This window comes from Mastigoproctus giganteus, chromosome 1 (assembly GCF_048544385.1).
Source record: "Mastigoproctus giganteus isolate SK-2022 chromosome 1, ASM4854438v1, whole genome shotgun sequence".
Taxonomy (NCBI): domain Eukaryota; kingdom Metazoa; phylum Arthropoda; class Arachnida; order Uropygi; family Thelyphonidae; genus Mastigoproctus; species Mastigoproctus giganteus.
The window spans coordinates 85,397,897-85,408,007 of record NC_143575.1 but is presented as its reverse complement, the minus strand read 5'-3'; the positions used below and the strand labels follow the sequence as shown (position 1 = coordinate 85,408,007).

The 10,111-nt window shown below is 37.5% G+C and overlaps 1 protein-coding gene across 1 annotated transcript in view; it reads left to right on the top strand.

Annotated features, from left to right (window-relative positions):
• The first annotated feature begins 294 nt into the window (after positions 1–294).
• Positions 295–10,111, top strand: part of LOC150090960 (heat shock protein 60A-like) — a 118,642-nt gene continuing 108,825 nt past the window's right edge. The window contains exons 1-2 of the mRNA XM_090373599.1: positions 295–395; positions 7,399–7,579. Coding sequence (XP_090229725.1) covers positions 7,415–7,579 — 165 coding nt within the window. The 5' untranslated portion in view covers positions 295–395; positions 7,399–7,414. The remainder of the gene's footprint in view (positions 396–7,398; positions 7,580–10,111) is intronic.

Genomic DNA, 10,111 nt, shown 5'->3' with positions numbered 1-10,111 from the left:
GCTAGGCCACTGACACTTACTCATTGATTTTTCAAAATTATGTAGCATCACAGAGTACTTAAGGCGGATTTGTGGGAACTACAGTAACCACCTAACAATCACACTATGTCCACTATCTTATGAAGATTGTATAGGTCTTTCATTAATATTATTTAATTAAATTTAAATTGCATATGTAATTTAGTTAGTGTTTCTATCGGGCTGCAATTCCCAAGTTTGATACTTCGGGCTGTTTAGAACTCTAGTTTTGTTAATATGGAATGGCGCTAAAATCGCGGTATATTTAAGCGAAACGTGAGTACTTTATCCTTTCAATCCATGCTTTCTGCGTTTGTTTGATGCTGTTTGATTTAAGAATTTTTGTTGTATGTAGGTTTTTAACGAGATTAATTAAGGTAACTGCTTTATTGTTGTTAGTTGGTGTGTATTTTGCATATACGAATAACTTTTTGATCATTATGGTCTAAATTTTTTAAATCTCATAATGTCCCGAATTATTGCATCATTATCATTATGTGGTCTTGTATCAGTGCTGTAGTCGTAAAATTAGTAGAAGGTGTATCAGTTTTGTTAATGAATGTTGTTGTGTTAAATATTTTAATATTTGTTTTTTGACATCTCAAAAACCAGAAGGTATACATAATTCACCAAAAAAAAAAAAAAAATCCGGATAGTATACGGCGTATACCTGCTTATACTAGGGTGACCAGATTTATAAAACAAAAAAAAAAAAAAAAAAAAAAGGGGGACACCCATGGCCAGTTGAAATGATTGGACTGTCATACTAATTAAAACGATCCTCTTGTACTCGTTTCATTCCAACTAGCCATAATTGTTTAGCTTGATTAAAATTAATATAGGTTACTTACATATATTTATTGCTGTCTTAGTCTCACATTAACATTGTCAAATTACACAAATCTTTATTGAGCAGATTAATATACACTATTAATATTTTTGTCATATTTTTTAGATGACTGAATTTCTTCGAAAAGGTTTGGCTGTTCCTTTATGAAACTGTAAAAGTCCATACAAGAAATGTCTTTAAAATGCATTTTTGTTATTAATTTGAAACTGTAAATTCCTTTACAGTTTCAACGGACAACTGGTTCCTTTTATCAGTCCAAAATGCATTCATGAAAGAAAACACCCTCTCTAATGATGCATTTGTTTATTATTATTCATATCCATATGATGCAAGGAAGCCTGAGGCTTATGCTGCACCAGTAAAAAAAAAAAGAAAGTTCCCAAGTAACCCGGAGAGAGTGAGAGAGAGAGCCAAAAGTAGAAGGGAATCACCAAGAAAGAGAAGAATGATGATATCCAGCTCAGGACCCTGGGTATGCCAAGCCCATACTCACCAGATGTGAGCCCCCGGGGTTAATGGTATTCTTAACGCAAAACTCACAATGTACTTGTCTGTACTTGTTAACAGGAGAGACTGCTTCTACAGGGATGGGATACACTTAAATAGAAAGGGTGCAAGAATGTTTGCTGATGCTATCGAGGCAGTGTTAGGTGGGTCGGAAAACTGCTAGATTGGGGGGGATACAAGGACTAATAGATTAACAGTAGCCACTGGCAGAGGTGAAAGTGATTCTTGCACTGCTTCTATTGGAATGAGCCACAGCCTGGAAAATAAGATGCAGGATATTTCAGAGACTGCTGGGAATCATTGGGGTACAAGTAAACAGGTTGTGTTAGGGTAGCTAAGAAAAAGAACAGGTGCATGTATACTTGCGTGTACACCAATGCTAGGAGTTTAGTAAATAAATTTAATGAATTTGAGGTATTGCTCAAAACATCAAAGGCAGATATTGTGGGGATTTCAGAGATGTGGTGTCACACAGATATAAGGAATGCAGAACTGGAATTTGGGGAGTACAATGTCTACAGAAGGGATAGACAGGATAGGAAGGGAGGAGGGGTTATGCTATTAGTTAAGAAATACATAAAATCCAAGGAAGCGAAGCCAGTCGACATTGCTGGACAGTGCAGTGTCGAGTCAGTTTGGTGTGACATAAGCATTGGGAGATCAAAATTGAGAGTAGGAGTGTGCTATAGGCCTAATGACTCTGATGAGTATAATAAGAAATTGTACAGGGAAATAGAGTGGGCCGGTAAATCAGAGTCTTATAATGGGGGATTTTAATTTCCCAGATATTGACCGGAATTTGGGGGCTGGTCATTCACACTAGCAAGGCTTTTGTGGATTTATTGGATGATTGTTTTCTACATCAGCATGTTCGGGAGGCAACTAAAGGGAGTAATACTCTTGATTTGATTATCAGTAGTGATTCTTCATACATTAAGAATCTGCAGGTAAATGAACCACTAGGTGGCAGTGATCACAGTTTGCTGAAGTGGGATTTACTAAAAGAGGTAACTACCATTAGGGGTAAAGGGAAGGGTTATTGCTTTCGTAAAGGCGACTACGATGGACTGAGACAGTATTTAAATTCTATACAGTGGGACCAACTGATGATGTTACCAACATCAAATTCAAAATGGGAAGCATTCAAAGAACTTATCTTGGAAGCTATTAGGCTTTACATACCAACTAAGAAATATTGTTCAAGGTTTAGGCCTAAGTGGATGTCAGATGAACTAATGAGACATATGGCAGAGAAGAAAAATGCATGGGATACATACAAATTAACACGTGACACAGAAGCCTATGATAGATACAAGTTGATCTGTAACCAAGTTACAAAGGAGGTTAGGCAGGCGAAGGCAGATTATGAGAAATCTTTGGCAAGGGATGCAAAGAAAAACAGCAAAGAGTTCTTTACTTATGTAAACTCTAGAAGGAAGGGGATGAATCAGATTGGTCCATTTGATATCGATGGGTCAACTGTTGATGATCCTGCTCAGGTAGCTAACAAACTAAATGAATATTTTGCATCGACTTCACACATGAGGAGTTATTTAGCGAGGGGAATGCCAGAGGTGTATTGAACTCTGGCAGTAAGCTAGAGAATCTTGTAATAACTGAGAGTAAAGTGGAGGAGAAATTGTTAAAGATAAATACAAGAAAGGCACCTGGGGTGGATGGGATCTATCCAGTTATATTAAAGGAGGCAGCAAAGGAAGTAAGCAAACCCTTAGCCATAATTATGAGAGCTTCCTTGGACTCAGGGGAAGTACCCATTTACTGGAGATTTGCAAATGTGACCCGAATTCACAAAGGAGGATCAAAGGGCGACACAAGTAATTATAGACCTGTTAGTTTAACTTCTGTTCCCGGAAAATTAATGGAGGCACTGGTTAAAGAAGCACTGCAGGATCATCTAGACAAGCCTTCAGTTATAGCTCAGACACAGCATGGTTTTGTTAAGGGGAAGTCTTGCCTGACCAATTTGATTGGATACTATGATGCAGTCACAAAAGAACTGGATGCAGGGAATAACTTTGATATTATATACTTGGATCTTAGAAAGGCTTTTGATACTGTTGCACATGGAAGACTGCTGCACAAATTGAAGCAGTGTGGCATTGGAGGCAAATTGCTGCTTTGGATAAAGGGGTGGTTGAGTGGGAGAAGACAGAGAGTGGTAATCAATGGACACTGCTCATCGTGGACTAATGTTATTAGTGGAGTCCCTCAGAGTTCAGTATTGGGTCCATTATTGTTTTCTGTATTTATAAATGATATTGATGATGGTATATCAAGCTTAATGTCCAAGTTTGCAGACGATACGAAGGTTGGCAGGGTTGTTAAAGGACACTACTGACGCTATGCTGCTGCAACAGTATCTGGAAAGGTTGAGCAGATGGGCTGAGAGGTGGCAAATGAAGTTTAACATTGACAAATGTAAAGTACTACATATGGAAAACAGCAACCCCAGAGCAACGTATCAACTCTGTGGTACTACACTGACAGTGCTAGAGAATGAAAGGGACCTGGGGGTGGTTGTGCAGGCAGATATGAAGTTTTCTGAGCAGTGCAGATGGGCTGCAAGAATAGCTCATGGTGTATTGTCGATGATATATAGGAATTTTTATAGCAGGGATAAGGAGGTGATTATTCCCTTGTATAAGACAATGGTCAGGCCACACCTAGAGTACTGTATACAGGTCTGGAGGCCTCATTTCAAGAAGGATGTAGAGATGCTGGAACGAGTACAGAGAAGGGCAACAAGGTTGGTGAATGGAACAAAGGGGTGTTCTTACAAAGAAAGGCTTAAGTTTTGCAAATTACAGTGTCTGGAGACTAGGCACCAGCGAGGTGCCGATAGAGGTGTATAAAGCCTTGAATGGTTTGAGCATGCTCAATGCTGATGGGATTCTTTCTCTTGCTTAGAATAATCACCTGAGAGGGCATAAATTCAAATTGAGAAAGACAGATGTAGGATAGACGTGAGGAAATTTGCCTTTAGCCAGTGGGTGGGTGGTTGGTTGCTGGAACAGACTTCCATCCCTTGTCGTGGAAGTTGATAGCCTAAATAAGTTTTAGGCTCAGCTGGACAGGTATTTCGAACGAACAGAGGGGTGAAGTGGAAGTGGTTATTTTTTATTTATTTATTTTTTGATTTATTTATTTATTTATTTTTTTGGCTGATGCTGCATAAGCTTGCTTTCTTGCATCAAATGTCTCTACTAATGCTAATGCTAATGTGTATTATGTTCCCAAATCTAATGTCTTCATTTTTCGTTGTCTGAATTGTCTCAGTCCACCTGTCGCTAGTCGTCACACCACACTTCTTCCAATGATCAATCTTAGATTCACATATATTTTTCACATTTCACTTCATTGAATAGTTTGTCTTCATCTATTACTTTTAGTATGTTGGTGTCAATTTTGGATATGTTTTGGACACACTGTTAAACAACACACCAAGATGGAGGAATATTTAACAAAATCCATTTAAATCACACAGCTCTACAAAAGGCTTGGTTCAGTTTTCAACATATTCTAGGAAAGTATCATAGAAATTGGTGACAGTTTCAGCAAATTCAACATCTCTGATGATGCCATCTTCTATCAGTTGGTTTTTGAGGTCCAGGACAGCAGATGTAAAAAATGTTTCCCCTTTCTATTGAGCATTTGTTCTGTCAAGGTAATCAGTTCTTGTGCCACTTCACTGCCACAAATGTCCTCTCATTCAATCTTTTTGAATGTGTTATTACACATTTTAAGTTGGCTGTGAATGAACTTGAACCAGAGAAGAGACTGTGAGGTGCCTCCGTAGCCAGGTGGGAAGGAGCAGCAGTGCGTAGCACATGCTTCTTGATTAGACCGGGGTTCGAGCCCGTCAACACCAAATACGGAGGATGTGGAAAGGTCAGGGAATGACCCCCGCATATCCCCAGAGCAATATGGCCTTAGTTGCTAATGCTCCTAAAAACCAAATAACAAACAAGAGACTGTGGATTAAAAAAAAATCCCTCAAGAATTTGGGGGATTTATCTTGGCTTGTGATAGAAAATATGACTTGAGACCATCAAACATTTCGATTATTCTTTCCACTGCAGGTAGCAAGGAAAGCCATCGTGTCTTCACACTTCCTAAAAGTTGCTTGTATTCCACTTCAACAAAATTGGAGAAGGATTTCAGTGCCTCAACTCTAATAGTGAAAACATGAAAATGTTGAAACACTTTGTTAATAATTGATTCCACATCAATTGACAACATATCAGCACTTGTTTGCAAAGCATTATGCACGATATGTGCAGCACAGCCTACTCCCAAGATGTTCGTTTTCATGTCCTTGCTTAACTTATGAAAGACATTATTCTTGCTTTTTCTCGCAATGCCTCCGAAGTTGATGTTGCAGTTGTCACCACAAAATGCTATTATCTTGCTGATTAACTTATAATTCTCCAACAAGGACAGAATGTGATCCATTAATATCTCAGATGTTTCTCCTACGAGATTTTGGAATTCCAACAATTTCATTTGTATTCCTTTCGTAGGTATAAAATACCTCACAAAAACTGGGACCAACTTGAGTGATTTGATGAACGTACCATACCAGATACATATTTTGCCTCATGTAAGTCACACATCACTTCACGAAATACAAATGGAGCCAGTACATTCACAACTATACGTTCACATTTTGTTCTTGCACATGTGAAACTTTTTTGAGAATAAGTTTCGTATGATGGTAGATGTGCAATCTACTGATCTAAACGAATGGTTATGCTTGATACTGTGGAAAGCTAGCAATCCTTCTTGTGTAGCGAGAGGTTTCCGTTCACCATTTACATCTTGTTGTTTTGTCATGAAAGAGGTTAGTTTACGACTTGCACTTTTTGCTGCTTCTTTGTGCTTCTTTTTAGCAGTGTGCTGTCTAATATCTGAATGATCACCATTTTCAATAGAAAATTCAGTTGTACAAACAGTGCATAAAAGTTTACCGTTAACATGACTTTCAGTAAGGAAAGGGAATTCTTGTTTCAACGTGTCCATGAAACTACACTTTTGTTTGGGCATCTCACGACGTATTTCCTACAAACTGGATTTATAATTAATTACTAGACCCTTCAAATAATGTTACTGAGTTTACATCACCACCAACACATCAATACTTTGAAAAACACCAGAGAACATACTAGAATTCATTTGCACATGTCTATCACGTTGGCCATGCTACAAACAAAAGTCGACTGTCGTATTCTCTGACTGTCATATGCATTATAATGCCACCTTTGGAAACTGTGAAAGCTATCTGAATCACAGCTTACTGGGTTATAGTGCCGTCTATTGGAAATAGGTTATCTTTACTAATTTGTAAAAAATTGCATAGGTAGGTTAGAGTTTACGAAAAAGAGGAAAAATAAGAGAAATGGGAAGCGTTTTTAAAAAAAAAATGGGACATTTGCGTCCCATTTGCATTTTCTTGTGACAATGGGATCAGTGGTCGAAAAAGGGGACAATCCCGTTAAAAATGGGACGTCTGGTCACCCTAGCTTATATCCTTTACTACAGCCCTGGTTGTATCATTTGTGAAGTGTAAATTCAAGGGTTTTTTTTAATATGCATAGCCACGGCTCGAAATGGGCCAGAACTCACTGGAATGCTGTTCTGGTTCATCATACCCATTGGAAATGTTGATTATTTAAAATAGGATATTTTATTAATGAGCGTTTCGGTTAGTAACATTTTCAGCTGAAGATTATGGGTACACTTTGTCACAGTGCATGGCCAAATTTGGGACAGATTCAAGCAAAAGAAGTTTGGGTTTTTTAAAGAATTTCATTTATTGCTATGGAATTGGATGGATTCAAGCAAAAGAAGCCACTTTTTCCTGAGGTGTACCCATTATCTGGAGTATAACCATATTTATCTGTTTCTTATGATGACTTGTTATTATTGTATACTTAACATGTTCTTGCAAATTTTCTTAATTATTAACTAATTATTTTCCCTTTTTTAATATATATACACACCAGAAATTAGTTTCCAGAAATGTATCGGTTACCATGTACACTGAAATTGGCTGCTCGATGTAAGCTGTCCCCATCCATCAGGAGTTATGCAAAAGAAATAAAATTTGGTCCAGATGTCAGAGCTGTACTACTACAGGGTGTAGATATTATGGCTGATGCTGTTGCAGTAACCATGGGACCAAAGGTGTGTGTTTTACATAGTTTTTAGCAACCTACAACCTTTTCATTTTTAAAAAAGCAATTGCATTGATAATTGCATTGTAGACAGTTATCATGACGCTTGTTTAGATATTTTTAATTAATTGAAATTATGTACATAATTTAGTTAGTGTGTCCACTGGACACAAAACATAGGTTTGATGCTTTGACAAATCTCACATAATATAAAGCAGGTGGAGCTGCAGTTTTATTAGGAGTTCAACTAGTAGATTTTATCAAGTTTGACTGTTGACATCAGTTCCAATGAGTTAACTGCTTATATTTCAGAATATCTTATTTGGGCATATTGATGTTTTGTGTGAATCAAAGATTATTTTTATAATTACATTATTATTTTCTTTTTTTGAAGGGCATATTCAGTATTGAATAATAGGCAAAAATTGTGTAATTTAAAATATTAATTGGAAAAGTTGCACATGACATGTCACATTGTCATGACTGACTAGGCGTATTATCACTAACAATTCACTTGTGAGTTGCACCCTTTTTCCTTGTGGTTATTGTTGCATAAAATTTCTCTAGCTGACGGTGATTCTTTTCTGTGTGCTAAATGATGTAGGTAGTGTGGTGACCTTAAAAAATTACAACTCTTGAGGGGAACAAAGAGGATGCTCTTACTAAGCAAGGCTTCAGTTCTGTAAATTGCAGTGTCTGAAGACTATGCACTTGCGAGGTGATTTGATTAAGGTATTTAAGGGTTTGAATGGATTGAGCAAGCTCAGTGCTGATGGGATTCTTTCTCTTGCTCAGACTATGTCCATCTGATGTTGTGTAAATGAATAGCTTAAATAAATTCAAGGAAGAAGTAGACAAACTATTGAAGGGGATGGAGAGGTGATTGTGGGTATTTTTTTTTTTTTTTTTTTGTTGGTGCTGTATTAGCTTGCTTTTTTGCATAATTTCCACTAATATTATTACTAACTTGGTGTACTTTTAGGTAAGATTGAATCTCTGAAAACATGAATAAATGCCCTCGAGAAAACTTGAACTGGGGGCTCAATGGAGGTCCAAGTGTTTGATTCTGAACTGAGCAACACTCTCCTTAGTCTGGCTCAAGTACTGAATATTTCAGTGCAGAATGATTTGATTCCATAGAAGGTAGTTTTACAGAGGAATTCAGTTGTGAGGGAAGCCAGAATTATATTCTGTAATAAAGACAGATGGAACAGAACCAGAGTTTGCCTGCCAGATAAATCTGCTGAATATCAGTTTTTAAGGCTATAAGTTGATCTGTGTGGATACTGAAAACATACAAAAACAGATGGTTTGGTCAATAAAAATAAGATCATGCTAGAAAAATATCACGAAAAGAGAGAAAATGTTCAACAAATCTACCCAGACATGAAAGGAGGAATATATAATGAATGCCTTGTGGCATATGGATGTTAATGATCTTTTCACTTTCTTTAAAATGATAAACAAATACCATCTTATCTGAATCCACCTGTTTAATGAAAACCTGTAAATATGTAAATGAAATCTGTAAATAAAGATGAAACCTGTACCAACCAAGACTCCCCCCCCCCTCATTTAGAGTCCACATAGATTGGAGGTAACTAACAGAGCTGTCATCTTAAGATCCCTCCTTATTGTGTGTGCAGAATTGCAGAAACAAGAACATTTTGATCTGACTTGCAACATTTTTGTATTGTGACTAAAAGGACCAGAATCACAATTCATTTTAAGTTGTTAGTTCCCATGTGTATCATCGAATACCGTTTAGTAACTTTGAAAACCAGTAGCTGATTTGTTACGTCATCAATTTTAGTACCAGGTATATGTATTCTGGTTCCATTCCATCTGTCTTTTTTACAGAAAATGTCCTCAGCTCCCAGCTACAGTTGAATCAGTTTTTACTTTTCTCAGTTACAGTTGGATTAGTTTAAAAACTGCATCACCATCAAATATGATCAAAGAATGGTAAAAGTCATGATAATCCAGGAGGCTGTCATACATTTCCCATCTGCCCGTGACCACCAAATACGGAGGATGCGGAAAGGTCAGAGAATGACCACCGCATATTCCCGGAGTAATATGGCCTTAGTTGCTAATGCTTCTAAAAACCAAATAACAACAACAAACAACAGCACACCATCTTGCAAGAATATAGTATCCAGAAGGCACCCACGTTGTTGCAGCTCTGGTATTGCAAAATTTGACATTTCATAACATCGCTGTCCAGGTGACGGAACAGGTGCGGGGTCCAGTCAGTGTTACCTGTTCAAAAAAATATGGCCCAATCATGAATATGGCCGTAAATCCACACCACACTCACTTTTTGGAGAATGCAATGGAACCTCTTAGATAACTCAAGGGATAACTTGGATAACCCAAATGCGACAGTTGTGCATATTCACTTGTCCATTTAAGCAGAAGTGGGCTTCATAACTCCAAAGGATGTTCCATGGCCAAGTGATATTCACTGTCATTTGTGCCAGAAACTGAAGTGCATATGTGAAACAAATATCTGCATCACCATGCTTTAGCTGCTATAGTA